General features: G+C 37.9%; 2 protein-coding genes across 4 annotated transcripts; both read left to right on the top strand.

The window, feature by feature from the left end:
• The first annotated feature begins 1520 nt into the window (after nt 1–1520).
• On the top strand, nt 1521–6093 carry sf3b6 (splicing factor 3b, subunit 6). Its single transcript, XM_007245380.4, has 4 exons — nt 1521–1711; nt 2551–2669; nt 5262–5400; nt 5499–6093. The coding sequence occupies exons 1-4, from the start codon at nt 1682–1684 to the stop codon at nt 5586–5588; spliced, it is 378 nt and encodes a 125-aa protein (XP_007245442.1). The 5' UTR covers nt 1521–1681; the 3' UTR covers nt 5589–6093.
• Nucleotides 6094–6735: 642 nt separating this feature from the next.
• tdrd6 (tudor domain containing 6) lies at nt 6736–23510 on the top strand. 3 transcript variants are annotated; one of them, XM_022666157.2, is made up of 19 exons: nt 6736–6991; nt 10337–10406; nt 13572–19078; nt 19162–19286; nt 19367–19447; nt 19850–19883; nt 20152–20210; nt 20721–20775; nt 20876–20946; nt 21058–21109; nt 21229–21290; nt 21373–21409; nt 21491–21558; nt 21691–21742; nt 21831–21904; nt 21988–22048; nt 22600–22670; nt 22777–22831; nt 22969–23510. In XM_022666157.2, the coding sequence occupies exons 3-19, from the start codon at nt 13633–13635 to the stop codon at nt 23136–23138; spliced, it is 6573 nt and encodes a 2190-aa protein (XP_022521878.2). In that variant the 5' UTR covers nt 6736–6991; nt 10337–10406; nt 13572–13632; the 3' UTR covers nt 23139–23510. The 3 variants fall into 3 exon arrangements, 2 of the variants coding, with proteins under 2 accessions (XP_022521878.2, XP_007245441.3); XM_007245379.3 differs by having other exon boundaries at nt 20149–20210; XR_007439874.1 differs by lacking the exons at nt 21988–22048; nt 22600–22670; nt 22777–22831; nt 22969–23510 and having other exon boundaries at nt 20149–20210; nt 21373–21408; nt 21489–21558.

Below are 23510 nucleotides of genomic sequence, written 5' to 3'. Positions count from 1 at the left end.
AGACTGATACAACTATGCCCACCCTGTATTCATATCATTTAATGGGATATAACCATGTATCTCCTATAGTGTGATGACTCCTACATCTACAATTACGCTTTTTTGATAGAAAACTACATGTTTTCTGACAGAGGAGGGTCTGCTGAATTAATTTCACTATGGGTTTATGTTGACACAATGTATAGTTTAGGCTGCAGACTGATACAACTATGCCCTTTCTGTATTAAGATAATTTAATGGCATGTATCGCCTATAGTATAAGTGACTCCTACGTCTACAATTACGCTTTTTTCATAGATAACTCCATGTTTTCTGACAGAGGAGGGTCTGATGAATTAATTTCACTATGGGTTTATGCTGACACAATGTATAGTTTAGGCAGCAGACTGATACAACTATGCCCACCCTGTATTCATATCATTTAATGGGATATAACCATGTATCGCCTATAGTGTGATGACTCCTTCATCTACAATTACGCTTTTTTCATAGATAACTCCATGTTTTCTGACAGAGGAGGGTCTGATGAATTAATTTCACTATGGGTTTATGTTGACACAATGTATAGTTTAGGCTGCAGACTGATACAACTATGCCCTTTCTGTATTAAGATAATTTAATGGCATGTATCGCCTATAGTATAAGTGACACCTACGTCTACAATTACGCTTTTTTCATAGATAACTCCATGTTTTCTGACAGAGGAGGGTTTGATGAATTAATTTCACTATGGGTTTATGCTGACACAATGTATAGTTTAGGCTGCAGACTGATACAACTATGCCCACCCTGTATTCATATCATTTAATGGGATATAACCATGTATCGCCTATAGTGTGATGACTCCTACATCTACAATTACGCTTTTTTGATAGTAAACTCCATGTTTTCTGACAGAGGAGGGTCTGCTGAATTAATTTCACTATGGGTTTATGTTGACGCAATGTATAGTTTAGGCTGCAGACTGATATTGATTATTATTATTATTATTATCATTATTATTATTATTATTATTATTATTATTATTATTATTATTATAGATCGGTTTGTAAGAACCATGTCAGTGCTTTCACAGTTGTAAAAAAGATAACAACCATACCTCTTACTGCCATCTAGGGGTAAATGTCTCTTCTGACCCAGCATGTGTAAATATGGAATATATGGTTGAGGTATAAAAAATGTTTTATACTGTTTTGCCAAATTCTCTCCCTGATTCATTTCACACTAATATTACTGTTTAAAGTTAAGGCTAGTGTTTAAATAATAGTTTTAAATCACTCAAATTTGTAACAGAAATGGTTACATATAAACCAGAGACGTCACTAAAGCAATGGATAACCCTCCAGATCGGTAAAACTATATTTAATTGTGTAATATATTCAAAAGCTTCATTGCTTTTATTTTGAAATGGAAACTCAGGAGGAGCACGAAAAACGAAACACTTCCGGGTATAATTCGTTGCTTATTTGTTTTTTTTTGTGTTGTTTTTTTTTCCTTTATTCGTTGCTTATTGTTGCTCACTTAACGCAGCTGCATTCGTGTATGTGTCGGCTACACGGAAGTGCGTCATCGTGCGCCTGAAGTCAGTGCGTAGTGTGGGAGTTGGTGAGGAGCTCGCTGAGAGTTCAGAGTATCTGTTTAGTTCAGTGTAAAAGCGGAACATTAATCAGGATTTTCGATCATGGCGATGCAAGCAGCGAAACGCGCGAACGTAAGTCTTGTTTATTTATTTCGTTTCCCTGTATTTACTCTTTAAACCGAGGCCCGGTGTGAGCAGGCCTCTTTGTATCGAGGAAGCCGTTAGCCTGTTGGAGCTAAAGCCACAGCAGAGTTTCACACTCATCACACACACTAAAACACACTGTATAGACTCCGTCTTACTGTACAACACTAGTGAATGATCAGGTCCTCATTCAGCTCAAACGGGCTAGAACTGTATTAAAGACTATGGGGTAAGAAACACTAACCAACCTAGCTTAGCTTAGCCGCTCGCCCTGACCGAGACAGTTAGCTAACACGGTATCTAAGCTAACCAAGCTAGCTGGCTAGATAAACACTCGCTCTTGTTTGGGGAGTTTTCATTCACGCGGTTTAAACTAGTAAAACTTTGTAGCGTTAGTTAGCTGAACGTAGATAAAAACACGACCAACTTACAGGCTGGCTAAGCTAACTAGCTAGTGTGTTTTGTCTTCTAATCATGCTGGACATTTCCTACAGTATCTAGCTGGCTTTTTATCCACAACTGCGGAGCTTCTTTCTCGTTAATAGAAAACCCAAATAGCACCACTAAACACTCGTGTACTTTACAAAACCAAGTTTAAATAAGAAACCTCAGTCGGTTCTGATGAAGTGTTAATGTGAGCGTTCTCTTTTAAAGCTGTTATTAATATAGGAGAGTGAAATTTCTCAATGTCTGGTCTAAAGTCCCAAATCTTTCAACAGTGTGACAAATCCCATGTTTTATTGTAACGTGTGAAAATCAAGACTTTTAATGTTGTTATTGAAACTGAGCATTAAGCAGAACATCTTTGTTTTGTTTTTTTCTCCCAGATTCGCTTGCCTCCGGAGGTGAATAGGATATTGTACATACGTAACCTTCCTTATAAAATCACAGCAGAAGAAATGTATGACATATTTGGAAAATACGGCCCCATCCGGCAAATCAGAGTGTAAGTACTGATCAATGTCCTATTTTTTTTAGTTAGCAGGCCAATTGTTTATTTGGTATACGGAGCCATTTGGACTAAAGGGTTGATGATTAACTGATGTGTTGAATCAGAGATGTTGAATCACGTGTTTGAGCAGACTAAGCACTAAACTGAGTAGGATTCTGGCTGTTCAGGACCAGTTGTGCACCCCAGATTTAAATGATCTTATATGAGAAGACTAATGTGAGTAGTTAACATAATTGTTACAATAAATTATCTATACTTTGCAGCACCTTTTTTCTACTTCACTCTCATGACATTACATGCCGTTTGCCTGTTTTGCTGCTTCTTACATCAATGCTTCGTTGTTTAGTTCAAAATATCCATAGCTAGTTTGTAGAGACTAGGATCAAGAAATACTTAAAGCTTGATGATGTTTAAAGAACATTAAACATTAACCCTAGATGATTATTTTAAAGATTAGTTTAAGAAGTCTTTGAAAAGATGAGTCTTTAGTTGGCGTTTAAAGATCATGAGTGACTCTGCTACACAAATACAGTCATAAAACTACAATGACTACACACAGAACTAGATTTCAGATTCTGTTACGAATGTATAATTCTCTGTTTAGATTTAGAATTTTTTGACAAACAATTGCAAAAACTGAGTGAGGGGAAATCGCTATTTCTGCAAATATAAAACCTGCTTAGGGGGGCACAATGTGATAAAGTTACAAGGTAGTAGAAGTATTGGATAAGTATGAGACTGGTGCTTTGCTCCGACTCCAGTGGATAATAATGAAGAATCTTTGTGTTTTACACATATTTTCTGCCCAGGAAATGATGTGCCAACATGGTACTTTGTCAGATATATATTTTTATGTTTACTTGTGTTCTAACAGTGCCCCCTGCTGAAGAAATGTCAGATTGCAACAAACTAAATCTGAATCGATCTGAATTGTTAAAAGCCCCATCTAGACAGGATTTGTTTCTCAGGGGGTCCTCTGTGATATTTTATACCCGTCCGGAAAGACCATGTTTGTGTTTTCCTCAGACGTCTTCTGAGAAAATTACAGGCTGAACTACCTACTGTTTGTCACTGAACTCTGTGGTCGTCCGGTAATTTTAGTCCCATCCGGATGGACATCTCTTGAGTTTTGTCACCTCACATTTAATAAAATGGCTATTTGTTCACTGCCACGCACTGTAATTACAATTTGGGTGCGCGTTTCCTTGGAGATCCATGTAAACACAACAATGAGTGGGAATGGAGGAGCTACTGAACGCGATGTCATGTGACCGAGAAAGCAAAAAAAAAAAAAAAACCCTCACTGGTCCCCTTTTTTCCATTGCAGTCCGGATGCAAGAGTTTATTACTGAGTAGAAGTGTGAAATATTTTTCACAGACGTCCTCCTAAGAAACTAATCCCATCCAGAAAGGGCTAAAGAAATGTTTCTATGTTGCTAGCTGTCATAATATTTCCCTACAGTGTATTAGCTCCTCCCACACATAAGCTTTTGCACTCCATATTATTACCTTGAAAATGCTGTATGTACTGTGATCAGTTTTACCACAACTTGGCTTAATTCCTGTCTGTGAAACCAAGCCCTAGTATTTAAATATAGCGGTATGATGTAGAAAACGAGAGTTTAATGTGTACAAAAAAAACAAATAAGCAAGCAAAGCAAAATAATTAACATACATTTGAAATGCAAGACAAATCTTGTTTTATGTCCCACTCAAGAAAAAGACAATTTGCAGAGAGTCAACTCTCTGGCACTGCAAATTAAAAAGTTTTTATTTACAGGTGTTTTTTAAAAAAGAAAATTCATTGGAAAGTTACTCATATTATATAGATGTATTATATAGTGATCTATTTAAAAAAATTGTCAGCAGAGGGAAGCCTGAAGTGCTGTAAAACTCCTGGTAGAAGCTTCGCTGATTTTGGACTTGATCTAACACAGTGGAGCAACACCAGCAGATGACAAGGCTCTCCAAACCATCACTGACCATCAGTAAATTTTACATTTCATTTGGAAATAAAGGGACCAGAGTCTGGAGGAGGAGTGGGGAGGCACACAATCAAAGCTGCTTAAGGTCTAGTGTGGAGTTTCCACAATCAGTGATGGTCGTGTCATCTGCTTGTGTTGGTACACTGTGTTATATCAAGTCCAAAGTCAGTTCAGTGTTTTCCCGGAAAGTCTTACAGCATGTCATGCCTCCTTCTGCTAACAACTTTTATGGAGATGTGGATTTTATTTTCTAGCAGGACTTGGCAAAGACGTTTGTTCTCATGAATGTGCAGATTGACGGCACTGGAACTGACAAAATGATTCAATCCTGGCAAGCTTACATTAGATGCCTGTTAAATACAATAGCTTTTATTATTGCCTTAAATTATTTGTGGCATTGATTTACAAAACCATTTATTTACATTTACTGACTAATGATTTGGTGCCTTCAAATTGTTTGAAGTAAATAAGATTGAAGAATCTTATTTATTTATTGGTGGTGTGTGGAGATTATTTAAAAAAAATGATAATGTTATATTTGCACATACTGTATGTCCTATAGATTGTTTGTTAATCATAAGTGTATTTTGTGTGCTTGCAGTGGGAACACACCAGAGACCAGAGGAACTGCCTATGTAGTTTATGAAGACATCTTTGATGCAAAGAATGCCTGTGACCACCTTTCTGGATTTAACGTCTGCAACAGATACTTGGTTGTTTTGTACTACAATGCAAACAGAGTAAGTTTGACATTACTAATTCAGGTTTGTGAGGTCTTTTGTTTTACTTCAATTCGCCTGGATTGTTTAATCTTATTTCTCTCTTTTTTTTGTCTCAGGCATTCCAGAAAATGGACACAAAGAAAAAAGAAGAGCAGCTGAAACTACTCAAAGAGAAATATGGCATAAATACAGACCCGCCAAAGTAGTTTTCTCCTTTTTGTTTCTCTGTGACCCCCCCCCCCCTCCACTCTTTCTCTCTCTTATATTGTTTTATTTTTTACACTGTTTAAAGCAAGCATAAAGATAAACCCTGAAATTTGTACAGTTAAAAGGAGCATACTCTTTATGTACTTCATATTGTGAAGGTGAAGCAATTTTGGGCCAGAATATCATCCCTGTCCAAAGAAAAATGTGTTCAGAATAGTCGCTTTACAGAGAATGAAAAACTTTTTTTTTGTTTTTTTTCAGTAAAAGTCAGTTTTTCATTTTAGACAGTTCTGGAGCATTTCTATTGGTCTATTCATTAAGAAATGCTGACACAGTTTGAAGAACTTCTGTGTTCAAACACAATGTTGGCAAAAATTAGATACATGTATTTTTTTGGACAGCATTTGTTTAACACTGTAAGATGTTGGTTAATAAGTGATTTCCGAATGACTTATTGGGATATGTAACCACATACTTTTGTTATTAAAATGTCTAAATTATGAATTCATTGCTTGTCTTGATTAACTCTGTCCCTCATGTGTTCATATTATGTGATTTTAGCATATTGTAAAAGCTGTTTTGGATGTGTTTGAGGAACCCATCTCTCTTCAGTGGAGAACCACAAAAATGATTTAATAAATAACAAGTTACACTGTTCTTAAGGAGGCTCGGACAATGCTGCAATGGGTTTAATCCTGCGCTAAGAACTTGCAGGACAGATGGAAAATGTATAAAGGAGATACGTTTTAGCCAAGGGTACACACTTGTTCTTGTGTTGAGAATTGTTTTTGCTTTGGCACAGACAATTTGTAAAGCTGTTACAGATTAGTATTTTTCCTCTGACCTTGCGATTATTGACACTTATCTACAGTGATGAAGTATTTTGTGAAGTGTGTTGAAAAACAGTGAGGCTGATTATTGTGGGTCATTACTGTTCACTGCAGGCCATCTTATTTTAAAATATTGGTGAATGCCTGCCCATATGAATGGATATCATTAGGATCCTTGTTCAGAGTTCAGAGTTTAGAAAACCACAAAGAGATCTCAATAAATGCTTAAATAAGTGTTATAAATTAATTTTATACGTATAATGCGTATTATGGGCAGTTTTACGACCTGGGTGTGGCCATAGAAGGAGGAGCTTCAGATCAGCGGCGCCAACCGTCACTTTTCTCCGAACTCCATTTTGGCTTCCAGTGAGGCGCTGTTTCACCACCTCTCCACACTTCATCAATAACTCTGGAGTAACTTTTAACACACAGACACACACACTGTGTATTAGTTAGTGAAGTTAATAGTGAGAAGGCCCGTTTGAGGGAGCCTCGATCCTGGCAGCGACATGTAGTTAGTTATTTACCTTCCTCATGTCCTATTTGCTGCTTGTTCCCAAAGATGATTTCAGGTAAGATTAAAACCCGCACTCCACTGCAGTGGATTAATCACACAATTTCTTCAGTGATAACTAGTTAACGTTAGCTAACGTTACTCGACAAACTTTTACAGCTGTATAAAGTTTAGCTTGCCACTAGCTTTGATCGTACCTGACGTTAGCTTTCCAATTAGCTGCAGCTAGCTGCGGAGCAATCAGCGGAGATGGCGCCAGTCCGCCATTAACTAACTAACGTTACTAACAATAAGACAACGAGAGTCGCGACCCGTCAGGTAACTTAACCTAACGCTACATAAGTTAGCTAATGTTTGGTTTCTAGCAGTTAAGAGGTAATATAGTGTGAATTGTGCAGGGCGTTTAGTAAATTACAGTCTTTTTTTAAATCCAGGCAGTTCTGACACAGGTTCACAGTTCAGCGCGCTTTTCTTTAGCGGGTCTGCGGTCAGTAGAAGTGGTGTAACGTTATCATTTAACTAGCGCCAGCGAATAAAGGCTTTCTGATGGATTCTTTAGTATAGTGTGAATAGTCTTTAAATTTAATTTAATTTATTTGTAGGCAGCTTGCATTAATAGTCACCTTTAAGCTAAAACAGCAGGTGGCGCTTCTTATCAACAGAGGACTAGTTAACCTAGTTAGCTTAGCTCCTTAACTACCTAACCTAGCTTAGCTAAGCTAACTTGCTTTGGTGTTGGTGTGCAAAATTTCCCTCTAGGCGGTCCATTTGGGCTTGTTTGTGTTAATGAATTGAAATTATATTAGCCATCGCTAACAGTTGTGTTTGGGTGCCGGTTTGGGTAGGAAAGACTGAGTGTATTTGGAATGGTTAACTCGTTAACCAATTTACTATATAGCGCACTGACTCGGGAACAACAGACAATCGCTGTGCCGCTACCGCACTGCATTATAGTAGTTACACATTAGAAATTCCAGCGTACATAGGCTATATTTTGTAGGCTATATTTTGCAATACACTGGATGATTTAATAAATAACTATTTTAATAATAACATTTACATTTGAGATTTCTAAAAGCACTTCTAAATGTCTAAATTTAGAAAAGGCCTATACGTTTTTAATATTTCTATCGTTTCCTAAAGTTAATTAGTTAAAGTGAAAAGACTAAATAATATATTGGACAATAACTTTATTTTAAGCCATGTTGTAGTGTTTCTGCTAAGATATTTTAGGTAGTGCATGAAAAATATAGTTTTACTGTAACATGTTGCATTTTCAAAAAGAAAAAATCATCTTTGTCCTTTTTTATGTCCTTTAGTCAGTGGTTAGGCTACTAGTCAAATTCTAGTTTACTTTAGATAACTGTAATTGCCATCTCCTGACTGTAATTGATGTGGCTGTAGTATCTGGAGTTTACAGTGGCCGAAAAAGTCCAACCCAATGCAAATTGAAAAGAGCTGCAAAAGCACAAAACACATCCATCAAAGTGACCACACAGGTGCTGCAAATACAGAAACACGCTGGAAATACAGCCACAACGCAACAGAATTTTCCCGGGGAACCCTAAAAAATACTGTTCCCCTAAGATACTTACGTCTTTACTAACGCCTCAGACTTTCCTGTGGGCACAGAGGACTATTTGTGGCAACTGAATTTCTAAAAAAGTGAGTTATGTTTGTTACTGTGATTACCATGTCTGTGTGTATCACTGGACCTTACTAAAGACTTAATTTTTGGCTGTATATATGTCTATTTTAAGCGCCTGTTGTCATTTTGATGGATGTGTTTTGTGCTTTAGCAGCTCTTTTTAATTTGCAGTGGCTTGGACTTTTTAGGCCACCGTATGACTCTCTCTATGCAATAAAAGCAATAGGTAGGCAGGTAAAGACAAGTTAAATGCAGGGATGGATTACTGGATTACCAGGACCAGGGTCCCAAGAGCTTTACAGGGATTTACACAGGCTGTTTATATATCAGGGCCCAGGAGGAAACAAGTATGCATACAAAAAGTTCCGTCTCAGGAATTTTTCCACTATCATGCCTATAGGTTGCACCCATTGCTGTCTGATGCCAAGTGTTTGCTAATAACCTTATTTCATGCCCTCTTTCAAAAGATTTTCTTTCACATGTGATACAATATCCAGTCAGTTCCTATCAAATGGTTTATGGTCGCCTTGTATTTAAAGTGAATGTAGTCTGAAGTAGCTACTGCTATGGATGCTGATTATTAATTAGTGGTCTGGTCTAATCCAACCCAACAGGCTATTAAATGTTATTAAGGACATAAACTATCTTTCACCCAGAAAGAGCTAATCTGAGTGCATACTAGCATAGATTTTTATAAACTACAAACCTGCCCTTCGCTCCCACTTCACCGTAGCTTCAGAAATGAACACTTTATCTGGGCAAGGTTGTTTCGTGTTGGTTTCTCTCCATAAAATTGTGTGAGCTGACTTCATCGTGTTGGGGTGGATGATTTAAACTAATCTTCTTCAACCACCAGTTCTATGGAAGGTGGTTGATTAATATTAAATGGAGATCAACATGTTTTTTTGTTGTGCTCAAAACACTGCTGAAGCACTAAAGCAAAAATATTCCTCATTCAGTTACTATGATACTCACTAACTGGGCATAATGTACCACACATATTGCCTATCACTTTGGGTTTATTGACAAAGTGAATTAACGTGACCCCCTTCTTGTTATCATTCACAATAATGTGATATTTTTAAAAAGTATTTATTAAGCCCAGTTAAAATGTTCTCTGGAATGATGGTGCTCCATACAATATATTGGGATCAAGTGATCTGGTAAATAATGCTGACTTTCTTCTTATTTAACTATGTGCTGCCCAGTATCCACTTAAGATGGACTACATATGACCTCTTTACAGTGAAACAACACATCCAGATATATTTAACTTTTTTTTTAAATGCCTCATCTTTTGCCGTGCTCTTTACACCACTGAGAGAAAAGCATAGAAACAGACATCCACAATCTGCCACAGTGTAGATGTATGCTTTGTGGAATGAAATCTTGCTATATCTACAATACTAGTAGTTAACTTTATGCAAGCTAGTTTTTTTAGACTGGGACAGAACATTTCTAGTATATATTTACCTTTACATTTATGGCGTTAACTGACTCTTACGCAGATCGACTTACAAGGCTGTTCTTATTACAGAGCTGGGCCAGTGTAATGTTAGGAGTCATACCCAAGGACTCTTATTGGTTTAGCACAGCATAGTTACCCAGACCTGGAATTGAACCCTAGTCTCCCACATGGTAGCTTACTGGCAGGTGATGGTGTTATCTACTGCACCACACCAACTATGTGTACAAGTATACATGTGTGTTTGTTTGTAAATATATATATTTAAAGTTTTGTCTCATTCTTTTCAGATACAAATATGTGGTCATTCACATTGTGCTAGGATTCGAGAGAGTAGATGACACTGTGCATTTGACTTGGGTAAGTTTGAAAAAAAAAAACAGTGTTTATTGACATTCATATAAAACATTAGCAGCTCAGTGTAAGATCAGTAAAGACCTGCAGAAACCCGTTAAATCCAGTACAGCTGTTTTTTTTGCTTCTTTTGCATCTAGAATGTTACTAGTCTGGCTTTTTTCTTCCTTTTTTCATATCCAATCTTGTTCGCTACCAATATTGCTGGAAGTCGGGCCCCAAAACTGAAACTGAAGGGATTAAAATAGAGCTTATTCCCTATTTGTTGAAGTATTTATTTGTACTGTCTAGGGAAGGCTTTCTAATGAATTTTAAATCACAAAGTCAACTCATCTGCAACTACCTAAATAGAAAAAAGGAATATGCACAGGTCATACTTCAGTTCTCACCATGGTTTGGTCCCACATATTTATATAAGGGCAGAAAAAGTACTGCAGTTCTAGGTAGCATTTCTTTGTAGATTAGAGCTTGTTACTGTCTAGTGCCATACAGTATAATCCTCCTGAGATACAAAATACAGCCTGTAGTGGTTTATCTAACCAGTAAAGTGTAATTATTTGCATGATTTGTGATTCTGCTTACACACATACAAAAACTAGACTAAACTTTAAATGAAAGGTAGGAATTTTGGATAATTTGTTAATTGTGTTTTGCAGTTGCTCAATTTATGTACTTATTTTAGGTTTATAAAGTATAAATTTATACGGTGGTATGAAAAAGTTTGGGCACCCCTGATAATTGTCACAATTTTCCTTTATAAATCATTGGTTGTTCAGATAATCAATTTTAGTTAAATATATCATATACCAGGTGAACACAGGGATATTTGAGAAGTGATATGAAGTTATAGGTTTTTCAGAATGTATGCAATAATTCTTTAAACAAAAGAGACAGGTGCATAAATTTGGACACCCCAGCAGGAAAATTACAAAACTATTTGTAGCTTCCAATGAGAGTCTGGCTTCTGGTTAAAGGTATTTTGGACCGTACGTCTTTACAAAACATCTCCAGTTCAGTCAGGTTTGATAGTTTCTGAGCATGAACAACTAAGTCACACCACAGATTTTAATAATATTCAGGTCTGGGGACTGAGATGTTCATTTCAGACTGTTGTACTTGTCACTCTGCATGAATGTAGATTTCACGCAGTGTTTAGTGTCATTGTGTTGTTGAAGTATCCATAGGCCTGTCACGGTAACAACATTTTCAGGACGATATATTGTCCCAGATATTATTCCAATAATCAATAATATTGTCATTTTAAAGCGTCACTATAAAAATGCTTTTTTCCTGCTTCTGGGCTCCCAAAGGAGCTTTAAGACATGTGCCACAGTAATAATATAGTAGCATAATAATGCTATTACTCCATTTTAACGTGAAATGAACTTATTAAGAACAGACATTGGGCTTCCAATATAAAAATAAATAAATAAATATTAAACAGACCTTCATAAAAAATAAAGTAAAACAAATAGATTAAAGTAACATTTACAGTAATTTAACTTTTATTAATTAATTAAATTATTATTATTATTATTTTTACTTTGAACATAACACAAAGGCACTTGCATATTCTTTTTTTCTTATCATATATGCTTGTGCTTTAAAATACAAATTAGCTTAAAAACACGTGTCCATATGATCAAAGAGACAGATGGCTCAGCAGGCCAGCTCGGATCTCTCTGGGGCAACAATATTCATATTCAATTTTCAGCTTGGAAAATTGGACTGGATGGTTGTGCTTTAAGTGAGATCTCCGCTTCGTTGCCACTGTTTTGAAACAAAAATAAACAACGCTCATTCGTGTTGATGATTCTGCTCGCTCATTTGGCTTAAAGCCAAAATACTCCCACACCGGAGCCGTGGACCGGACAATTTGTTTGTTGGAAAAAGTCATATTAGCTTTGAATACATTCGCAAGCTAACACATCTTGTGTTGGGCATGTATGGAGGCACCGTCACTGGTGCATAAGCTAGGTTATTTTCCTAACCAATAGATGTCTGACCGATTCGTCTTCGCTTTAGACAGAGAGCCGGCGAGAGAGCAGCACAGTGTGACTCACTGAAATCTAGCTGCGGTTCGATCTCATGTAAACTAACTCGTCCGGAACCCCAGTGGCTGTTATAGACATCGGCAAAATGATCGCAGTTTTAAAAATGATTGTCGATAACATAGTTACCACGACTGGTCTAAATATCCAGCCCTGGCACAACTTCAACTTTGTCACTCATTCTTGAACTTTGTTCTCAAGAATCTGCTGATATGATATATTTAACTAAAATTGCTAATCTAAACAAGGAAAATCATGAAAATTATCAGGGGTGCCCAAACGTTTTTATACCACTGTAGGTAGGAAAGCTTTGAGTTGAGTGAGGATTCGACTGATTGAGTGATTTTAAAACATTGTTTACAAGCTCATGCGTTGATATGCCACAGGGCCGCGGAGAAACTCACACAGTGGATTAAACTTCAGAACGCGAGTTTCTGACTGAAATAAAGACTCTAAAGTTAAAATGTGAAAGAAACAGGGAGCGCGCATTATTGTTTAATTAAATATCTCGGATGCTCACTGTACAGTGATGACGCTGCAGTTTTAAGAAACGGTAGGATTACAAATTCCACACCGCTGAAGTAATATTTCCACTGTTTTTCGCTACAATCTCGGTAAGTTTGTGTTTGGCTGCATTTGGAGTGTTTGGCTAGTTGCTTTGTTTAGAAAATATGCACGCTTGTCTGTTAGCAAAAGGTTATACTACTCAGTGACTCGTCTCTCGACTTTCTGACTAAATTTCAAGATGGCGCTCAAGGAACTCATGGTAGTGAGAATGTAAACTGTCTCTTTTAGTAAACTACCTGTGCACTTTTAAAGTTCTTAGTGCCTCCTTTTCACCTTTATTGGCTTTTCTTGCTAAATAAATGTAATGGGCAATTTATCCTCTAAATGCTTAGTTATGCCCATTTATTGTACAAGTATTAGTGTGGCAGAAATTCTCTGAGCCATGACTGTTGTGTTTAGGAATATGGAAATTGTCTAAAAAAGTTCTACAGATGAACTAACAACAATGTAGATGGTGGAATGATGTTCACATCCCCATCCCCCTATTTAATAAGTGAATTTTGGAGTTATAATGAACTATTGTACTTATAGTGTTTTTTTTTCTTCTTTATAGATGCCATGTGCATAGTCATTGAAATTCTTTTGAAAGAACCTACATCCTGGAAAACATCACAATGTGTTCAGTTCCCGGCCTTCCGTCCTCTGGATCCAATGTGTCTGTCCTCATTTCCAGAGTAAACTTGAATCCTCTTTGTGTTCTGGTAGAGTTTTGGGGAAACTTTGACCAGGATCGAAATCTTGCCTATCAGCGAATGAAAAAAGAGATTCAGTTTCCCAGAGAAGTATTTCATGAGGAAGAAGGGAGTCCTGGTGACCTGTGCCTTGTCCGAGTCTACGAAACATGGTATAGAGCCCGTATAGTGTCAAAAAATGCTACCAACTACAGTGTTTTTCTTATTGATGAGGGCAGAACACTTCGTGCTACTACTAGCACTTTGGCATGGGGCCAGACCGACTTCTTCTACCTACCTCCAGAAGTTGAATTTTGTATTCTTGCCAATGTCCTCCCTCTGTCCCCTGAAAACAGATGGTCAAAGATGGCCTTGGAATTCATGAAAGCCTTCTGTGGAAGAAGAGTCAGTGCCTGTGTTCAGGATGTTATAGTACCTCAGCGTACGTTTCTTCTTGATATACCAAGCCTGTCCAAAGAAATGTACGAGATGGGATTTGCAAAGAAATTGTCAAATGAAAGGTTCAAAGACTTTGTGGTTAGGTCTTTGCAGTCTCATAGTGAGTCTGAAGAGCCCCAGATAGCTATGACCAAGGAGCCTTATAACTTGTTGGAACAAACTCAGAAGAAGCAGTGTTACATGTATCCAGAGCTACAATCTGAAACAGTTGAGACTGTAATTGTCACCGAGGTAACAAATCCTCTTCGCGTCTTCTGTCAGTTAAGGGTGTTCTCTCAGGAGCTCAGGAAATTGACGGAACACATAACTGAGCATTATGAAGGAAAAGTAGGAACTACTTTTGCAAGGCACGAGAACTTGGGGACACCTTGTGCATCAAGAGGAAGTGATGGAAAATGGTATCGGTCTGTTTTGCAGCAGGTCATGTCATCCAACAATGTGGCAGAAGTACTGCTTGTGGATTATGGAAAGAAACAGTTTGTCAAAGTAGAACATGTCAGACAGCTGGCCTCAGAATTCTTTCGCATGCCTGTTGTGACTTACGTGTGTTCTCTCCATGGAATTATTGACAGAGGTGTTGGTTGGACAGCTTCACAGATTGACTTTTTGAAGTCTTTAGTGCTCAACAGACCAGTGATTGCCAAGTTTGAGTATCAAAGCCTGTCAGAGGGTGTCCACTATGTCACACTCTATGGAGATGAAAACACAAACATTAACAACTTGTTCGGACTGAGAGAGAAATGCTTGCTGGACTCAAAGCCCCAAGAAGCAGTCCACAGGATCCCATCATCTCAGTCGTGCAAGATTCCTGTTGGAAGTGAGACAAAAGGCACCAGTCCAACCAACTTACAAGATCTGAAAGGGAACACAGCTGTTTTTTTTACAGAAAGTCTGTCACCTAACACCTCTCATGTAGCTGTTGTTCAGCATGTTGATAGTCCCGCAAAGTTTTGGATTCACACACAAAAGTATGCTGATGAGTTTGACCAGCTGATGCAGGGCCTGGAAGACCTGTGTAGTGATGCAACCAAGCTTCGTGAAATGAATAGACAGCCTGTTCCAGGCCGACTCTGTTTGGCCAAATCTCAGGATGGTGTGCTCTACAGGGCTGCCGTTTGTAACATCCGTGATGAGAAAGCGGAGGTTTTCTTCCTTGATTATGGAAACACAGAAGTGGTTGATTGTTTCAGCCTGTATGAGATACCTCTGCAATATCAAAACCTACCAGCCTTGGCAATAAGATGTGCACTCTATGGTGTCAAGCCAAGTGGTGAACAGTGGGATCAGAAGTCCACATTATTCTTCTCAAAAGCTGTTCAAGATAAGGTTCTTGACATTCATGTACTTGCAAAGTCCCATTATACTCACATCATCCAGGTAGTTGATCATTTGTCCAGTGAAGAACAAGATGTATCAAAGCTGATGTGCGGTGCCGGTTTGGCAAATGGTGAAGGTCTAAAGAAAACTGTGGATAGACCTGTTGTTAAATGTTGCATCCAAAAGGGAGAGACTTGCGACATGCTAAAAACAAGTGAAGTTTTACAGTCACCCAGTTCACCTGCCATAATGAAAACTAAGTCTGCTTTCAAGGAGTACTTGTTTCCAATTGGGAGTTCAGTTGAGGTCACAGTGTCGTACATTGAGAGTCCAAATGACTTTTGGTGCCAAAAAGCGAAAAATGCAGAATGTCTAAAACTGCTAATGCAAGACCTTCAGGATTACTATGCAACTAGTGAATTTCAACCCTCTTTGGAAGCAGCCTGTGTTGCTCGTCATCCTGAAAATGGAATGTGGTATCGAGCCCTGGCCATTCAGAAGCACCAGACTCCTCATGTGACTGTGCTCCTAGTTGATTATGGACAGACACTGAAGGTTGCCGTACATGAACTTCGCTGCATTGATCCAGCATTCCTAAAGCTAAATGGACAAGCCTTCAGATGCAGCTTGTATAACTTGATCCATCCAGTTCCTCACTCCTCTTTAAACTGGACCCCTGATGCCACTTTGCAGTTTAAAGAGTTTGTGGACAATGCAAACTCGATGAACATGGCCTTAAAATGTACAGTGTATGCTGTGATGAATGACTCCCAGAAAGTCGTGTTTAATGTAGTGGATCTTGAGACTCCTTTTCAAAGTGTTTGCAGTCTTCTTGTCCAGAGAGGTTTGGCTGATCAGGCATCTAAAAAGATACCTCTTCCACCTTTTCGCCTGGACACATACTACTACTCCACACATGGTGTGAAAACTGGGTCAGAGGAAGATGTAAGCATCACCGGTGTGAAAAATGTCAACCACTTTTTTTGCCATCTAGGAAGAAATTCCAGGCAGATTGAAGATCTTGCAGACAAAGTCAATAAAATGTGCAACCAGCTGAAGAACGTTAACTTCCCCAAAGACTTCGGAAAAGTTTGCTTTGCAAAATACTCAGACGGACTTTGGTACAGAGGACAGATCACATCTACAAAGCCTTCAGTTGTAGTCAACTTTGTGGATTATGGAAACACCCAGGAAGTTGAGAAATCAAACCTCCTCCCAGTTCCATTTGAAGCCAGTGGAATCATATCTGTACCTGTACAGGCAGTTGAGTGTGGGCTTTCCGACATGCCTGAAAATGTCCCAAAGGAAGTGAATAATTGGTTTGCGAATTTTGTAACTGATCGCCCTCTGAAAGCACTGGTGGTAGCTAAGGAACCAAATGGCAAAATAATTGTTGAGCTCTATGATGGACAAAATCAGGTGAATGCAATGATCAAAGAGAAATTTCACCTTGAGCTTGACAGAAATGAACAAATAATCTTTAAGGGATTTAATTCCAAGAATTTGAATTCACAAAATGTGACACACAGCATGGCAACTCACAATGTACGTGGACTTAAGAGAGGAAAAGAACCTCAAAGTGCTGCCGAAAATTGGAGATCTGGTAAAAATCATCGCTTTGAAGCCGATGAGAGCCCAGTGAAACCACCAGATGGCGACATTAGGAAAAATAGGACCTATAAAGAGTCAAGTCCAGTTTGTCACAAGAAATCCCAGAGTGAATCTTCCAGTGTGTGCAGTGAATTTTTCAAAGCAAGTGGCTTAAAACTGGCAGAGCTTCCTTTGACAGTAGTGAACCCAGGGCTGGAAGCTGAGGTGTTCATCTCTCATTGCAATAGTCCTTTGAGCTTCTTTGTTCAGTTGTTATCTGATGAAAGTGACGTTTGCTCTCTGGCAGAGAAGTTAAACGGCAACCAGTCAAAGTTGGAGTCCATTAAACCCAGTGACCTTCATGAAGGAGACCTGGTCAGTGCAGTGTTCCCTGATGATGACTGTTGGTATCGTGCCGCTGTAAGGAATACACCAACCAGTAACACAGCTGATGTTGAATTCATTGATTTTGGAAACACTGCAGAGGTTTTAATCTCAAAAATATGCGCACTTGCCAGATCAATGTTTGCATATCCGAGATATAGCATTCACTGCTCACTGGCTGGAGTGGAAAATGTTGACAACAAAGTAGTTTCTGACTTCAAAAAAGAAATAGAAAATGCAGAGAAGGTCACATGTACATTCATCAAACAGTTAGGCTCTGTGTGGGAGGTCAAACTTGAAGCCGGTGGGAAGCTGCTTGGATCCTCTTTCTCCTGTGCATCAACAAAGGCACTCAAAAGCCCAGGGCCCAGTCCTGGAACTTTTTATGCAAATCCTGACGTTTCAAATGGACTGACCATCAGTGGATATGCTTCATTTATTAGTGGACCACAGCTTTTCTGGTGTCAGTATGCAGAGCCAGAAAAGCTGCAAGAGATTTCTGATGTAATTCAGAAGGCTGGTAATGCTTCAGAAGCTGAATCTTTGAATAGTGAATCCTTCCCAGTTGGAAGCGGCTGCATCGCCCTTTATGCCGAGGACCAGCTGTGGTATCGTGCAAAGGTGACCTCAGAAGAACACGGCACACTATCCATCCTGTTCGTTGACTATGGAAATGAATCAGAAGTTAAGATAAGTGAGACAAAACCCCTGCCATGTGAGGTTTCAGACATGCCTCCACAAGCATTTGCCTGCCAGCTTGATGGTTTTGAACTTTCAGAGGGGTCCTGGGATGACAAGGCAGCTGATCAGTTCTTTGAGCTTATGAATGACCAACTCTTGAAAGTCACAGTTTTGGGAGTGGGTAGTTGGTGTAATCTGGGCACTCCTTATTGTGTTAGAGTTGAATGTGGTGAACTTGTCATCAATGAGGCAATGAAAAATTGTTGGACCCCAAATTTCAATATCGCAGCACTTGAGCTAACAAACACAGGATCTGTGAATTCTGTTGATTTGTCCGTGGTTACTGAAATCAAATCCTCTGAATGCATAGCTGAATCAACAGTAATTCCTGACGAGCCACCTCAGACAGGTGAGGAATATCCACACAGTGATGCTGAGATGTCAACACTGAAAGTGCAGCACCCTGAGCTAGAATTTGAGAGTTCAACACATGGGCATGAAGATCAAGCTGGATCTGGGGTGATGCTGAAAAAAAGTGATGCTGACCTGTGTGTGTTGTCACCTCAGGAAGACAGTTCTGCATTGAAGAACTCAAAAGAATTAGTTGTGGATAAGGGCTTGAGTACAAACGAAGAGACAGAATTAACAGTCGAAGTTATCCAAGGCACTGGAAATCCCCAAAATTCTGAGATGACTGTAACAAAGGTTTCAAGTGTACACCCCTCAGATGTTTGTGCACAATCAGATTTGCCAATAACCCATGAAACCACTGATGTCAAAATCTTGACTAAGGCTGATTGTTTAATTGTGAAGAGCACTGGTGAAATCCTAATAGAAACTTCATCTCAGGAATGCCAGTTCACAGATGAAACCGTGGGCCAACATACAAGTCTGGATTCCTCTGTTGCAGAATATGAAGAACATAAAGTTGAGGGCAATCAAGAGATTATTAAGTCAGGTAAATATGTACATTCTGATTATTGTATTGAATACATTACAAGAGGATTATGTGCACATTTTAAAAAAGTATGCCTTTTAAAGCTTTAGGGTTCTTAACAAGGGTTACAGAGAAGATTCTTGTTGGATTGGAATGTGCAGTGTGGTCCCATGCACACAAGAATTGGTGTCGAGCACAGGTCGTAAAGATTTCTGAGGATTCTACATTGGTAAGTTACCTGTGACACAACACATATTTCTAAATCGTTAGAATTGGCCTCTTTTTGTATAATGTGCTTTTGTTTTATAGGTGCTGCTTTTGGATCATGATTCTGAAATGATGGTTGATCCAGTTAACATATTTAAAATAATACCAGAGGAACCATTGCAGGTATGAACAGTCAGTTATGTTCTTAACTTAAATGCATATTTAGACACAGTATCAAACTACCAGTTCACTTCTATAGACTTTACTGCAGAATGTAGCTAAGTATTTTAATTAAAGGTGATGTTCCAGCAGTCCAGCAAGTCTGTCTAACCAGATAGTTAGTTGCGTTAGTGTGAGCAAAGCCAAACACACTTTTTCCTTTTTTTTTTTTTTTTTAAGCATTTTTAATTACCATAAACACTCCAGGGACTATGAACAAGTACAATTTTTGTAGGAACATAGCAGGAACAGTAACTAAAATTCAAATCCAAGAACCTGGGTGTTTGTTTAGTGACCTTGTTTGCCGGTGACTTTTGTTGTGTTTAAAGTAAATTTTAATTTAATGTGTTTTTTTTATATCAACAGATCCCATGCAGTGATGATATGGAGATGCCAAATGGTATGTTAATCTCTGAAGATGTTACATTGCCTTTCATAGTGCTGAAATGTAGTTCAGGACTAGCCTTAATTTTCTGGATGTGAAAGATGCAGGTTGATGTCACTTTAACTCAAATGAAGATGGTTTAAGCTAAGCATTTACCTGCGTTTATTAATTTTGCAAAGCTAGAGCTAGACCAGTTTTACTAAAAAATGATGAACATGTGAATAATGAATAAATGATTGCCTTGTTTTTTTTTTTTGTCTTATTTCTAATATTGTCTTAGAAGATAAAGCGACATCTGAGGAAGACAATAGTGCATATGGTCACCAGGATCCTCTTTCAAAGGTAAATACAAGGAGTTTAAAAGAGACTTAATGGAAACTTTTATTTTAGACTATGTGCAGTATGTGGAACCATTTGATATTACATGAAGTAACTTGTTAACTGAAAGCAATCACAGCTAGTAAGTGGGTGTGAGTGACATAGAAAGGAGAGCGTTCTATCAAACTAATATTTGAGTGCCCATATGCCCACATTATTTTTAGTACTTAAACTTGTGCAATTTAAACTGAATTAAAAATAATTCATAGGAACATTTTCTTTAGCACTTTAGTTATATCAGTAGCTTAAGTATTTTGTTAAAATGTATTTCACTTGCAAAATACATTATACAGTGTATACACATCCCTCAACTGGCCCACAACCCAATGTTCTTTTTTATGACCTAATGTAACTCCCTTTAAATAAGTCCTGCATACACCTTGTAATTGTGCATGTTTGTGGCAGAGAGAAAAGACATGAAATATTACATACTTGGTGAAAGAGATTGTACAGTAATTCTGCTACTGTTCACAGGCAGAAGAGACAGAGCACAAAGCTTTAGCAAGTCATGCTTGTGTAGTACCTTCTGGTAAGTGATTCCAAAAGAATTTAGGCCCCTAAAATATATTACTTTAATATTCTAATTTATTCTCCTAATAATGATTTTTATTTATTTGCAATTGAAACAGATCATGTTGAGGTGGCTGAAGAACCTTGCGAGATGCCTGTGATTGATTTGGTCACTCTCCCTGAGGAACAGGTATTAAGAGTTTTAGAAGTTGGGAAATAGTCCTATTATACACAGGCAGCATGAGATGCATTGCACATTTGGTAGTTGCTTCAGCACAGTATTCTGTGCTTGATATTTCAGATTCAAGACACTGATTTCTCCTCTTCTGGTGATTTGGTGGAGACAGCTATTGGTAAGCGATCATTTTGTGATTCACTTGTTTAGAAAAAAGGATAGATTTGGAGAAATGGTGTTTAACATATTTTTATATTTTAATTAAATATAACAATTATCTCATATTTAAACTAACAGAACCTTTGTATGAAGATGTGAATAAAGGTTCAGCTCAAGCCCCGGATAGTTTTCCAGAATTGGTAAGTGTGCTTTTGGCTTTAAACAACAAGAATTGAGAATCAGTAAAAAAAAAAATTAATACAAAGTTTTTTTTTTCTGTAGGGTGACTTTTCTGAAGACATTTCAGATGAGAAAAAAGGTAGGCATTTCCCTACAAATTGTACTGAACGATAGCGTACAACATTAATAAAACCTGTCTTTTTTAATGCACGATTGACAGAACCAGTCTTGGTGATGGATCTGGGAGTAGATCTAGGGAAAAACATGAGCACTGATTTGATGGACCAGGTAAAAACACACACAATACTATTATTATTTTTTTATATATTTATTATTTATTCAGTCTTTGGTAAGAGGCGAAGATATTGGTAATGGTAGCTCCTGTTTTCAGGCAAACTATAGCAAAATGTGTTTCTTTAGACACAGGAAGAAGAATCTATGGAGACTTGCCCTCCAGTAGAGGAGCAGAGAGGTTTGTTTGCTTATATCAACAAAAAGCTTGAATATGTTGTGAAAAGTCTCCCTTTTACCAGTAATTTATTTGCAAAAAAACATTTTAGATGAAGGTGCAAGTAAGGTCATTGACGGGGCACATGAGCTGATGGATTTCCTTGCAGTAACATCGATAGACAAGGTATGTTTTGCATTTGTCCAGATAAAGATTTGGATGGTGATTGTTTACTTGGCCAAATCTAAACTATTTACACTGAATTTTAGGCCCAGAATGTGGAGCTTGAGGCTGAACATGATCTGGAAGCTTTGATCGAAGAAGTTAACAGTAAGTAATTTTAGTGTACTATTGAAAGCCTGTACACAAATCACGCCAGCCAAGAAAACTTTGCCTTGTTCCACATGTCCCAAGGAACCTAAAATAACACTGGTCTGACCCAAGGGATATATGTCAGGCCTCCTGCATTTAAATGTGTATGTAGTTCTGACCCAGAAATTTTAGCCATTCCTGTCACAACAACATTAGCACACTGGTTCAACCTCACTCACAAGATAACACCTCACAACTTGTATAACTGTAGGTATTCCTAAGATGTCTCCTTAGGTAACATTTTATGATGAGTGTATAGACTTACTTACAATACTATTGGATTATTAGTGTATTACTTTAAATAAACAACCAACATATTGTTTTTCCATTAAGACACATCAACCAGATTTTGAGACATGCAGTACCATTTTAAAAGAATGGTAGAAAAACTTCTCTTGGGATAAAGAAAATAATTTTGGTGGAATGTCTGAAAATAGACATTCAATTGTTTTGTTTTCCAAGACCAGACCTTTCAGAATCTGATGCTGTCGTGTCATCTTTCATTACAGGTTTTACAGAAGATCTGATTGATTTGGAAAGTGATGCTGAACTGGGCTCAGACACTGCATCTGACGACACGGTATTTAGCCAAAATGTTTCTATGGGGGAAAAAAAAACATACTTCACATGTCCATGTAATTGTTTATTTTATGTATTTTATTTATTTATTTACTTCTAAAACCTAGCTTCAAGGAGATCTAGCAGACACTGAACCTCCTCCTGCAGTGACAGAATCTTCTGGTGAGTAATCTTTTGGTAGGAGTCAAAAAACATCAGGGGAAAAACATTCTCTAGTAACACGTGGTTGAGTTTGCATGTTATCTTAAAATCGATCAGTGTTTCTGCACATGTACATAGATGAGCCATTTGCTTTGCAGGCTTGGAGGTGAAGACTGTTTCTGATTACCCTGACTCAGAAGAGCTAAGCATTTCCGGAGTCTCTCATCTGACCCTTAAAGTTCAGGACCTGTCTGATGATGAGATCATCTTTGTGAAGGCTTGGCAGGTATCTCCTCCTGAGGTGAATGAGCACGACAGTGGACAATAGTTGCAGCATGGTTACTGTAAACATGTCTAAACGGATGTTTCTCATTGTTTTGCCTATGTTCTTATTAATCCATTTACTCTGATTTAAAAAAAAGATGTTAGATGTAAAGTAGATGATTGAAAGTAGTTCTATAGTCAGCACTTAGCTATTGTTTATGACTTGAGAGTTTTTTTGCTCCCTATGGGTTTCTTGTTATTCAAGATTATCTAGAAAGCTTGAACAACTTTCTAACATAAAAGTCTTTTGTTTCATTGTTTATTTAAAATGTTAAGGATGAAAGTGACTGACACTTAATTGCTACATGTGAAGAAGGGCCATAGGTAAATATTTTTTTTGCATAGTAAAGAATAAATAATTTCTTACTTTGTTGTA

Source organism: Astyanax mexicanus, chromosome 1 (genome assembly GCF_023375975.1).
Source record: "Astyanax mexicanus isolate ESR-SI-001 chromosome 1, AstMex3_surface, whole genome shotgun sequence".
NCBI lineage: Eukaryota > Metazoa > Chordata > Actinopteri > Characiformes > Acestrorhamphidae > Astyanax > Astyanax mexicanus.
Note: the sequence above shows the minus strand (reverse complement) of the source record. Positions and strands in the feature narration are given on the sequence as shown.

Excerpts from the sequence above, each read along its gene's own strand:
- tdrd6 (XM_007245379.3), top strand. The coding sequence starts at position 13,633 with ATGTGTTCAGTTCCCGGCCTTCCGTCCTCTGGATCCAATGTGTCTGTC. Across the intron at positions 19,079-19,161 it reads TCAAGAGATTATTAAGTCAG|CTTTAGGGTTCTTAACAAGG; the intron begins GTAAATATGTAC and ends TGCCTTTTAAAG. Across the intron at positions 20,947-21,057 it reads TCACTCTCCCTGAGGAACAG|ATTCAAGACACTGATTTCTC; the intron begins GTATTAAGAGTT and ends TTGATATTTCAG.
- sf3b6 (XM_007245380.4), top strand. The coding sequence starts at position 1,682 with ATGGCGATGCAAGCAGCGAAACGCGCGAAC. Across the intron at positions 1,712-2,550 it reads AAGCAGCGAAACGCGCGAAC|ATTCGCTTGCCTCCGGAGGT; the intron begins GTAAGTCTTGTT and ends TTTTTCTCCCAG. Across the intron at positions 5,401-5,498 it reads TGTACTACAATGCAAACAGA|GCATTCCAGAAAATGGACAC; the intron begins GTAAGTTTGACA and ends TTTTTGTCTCAG.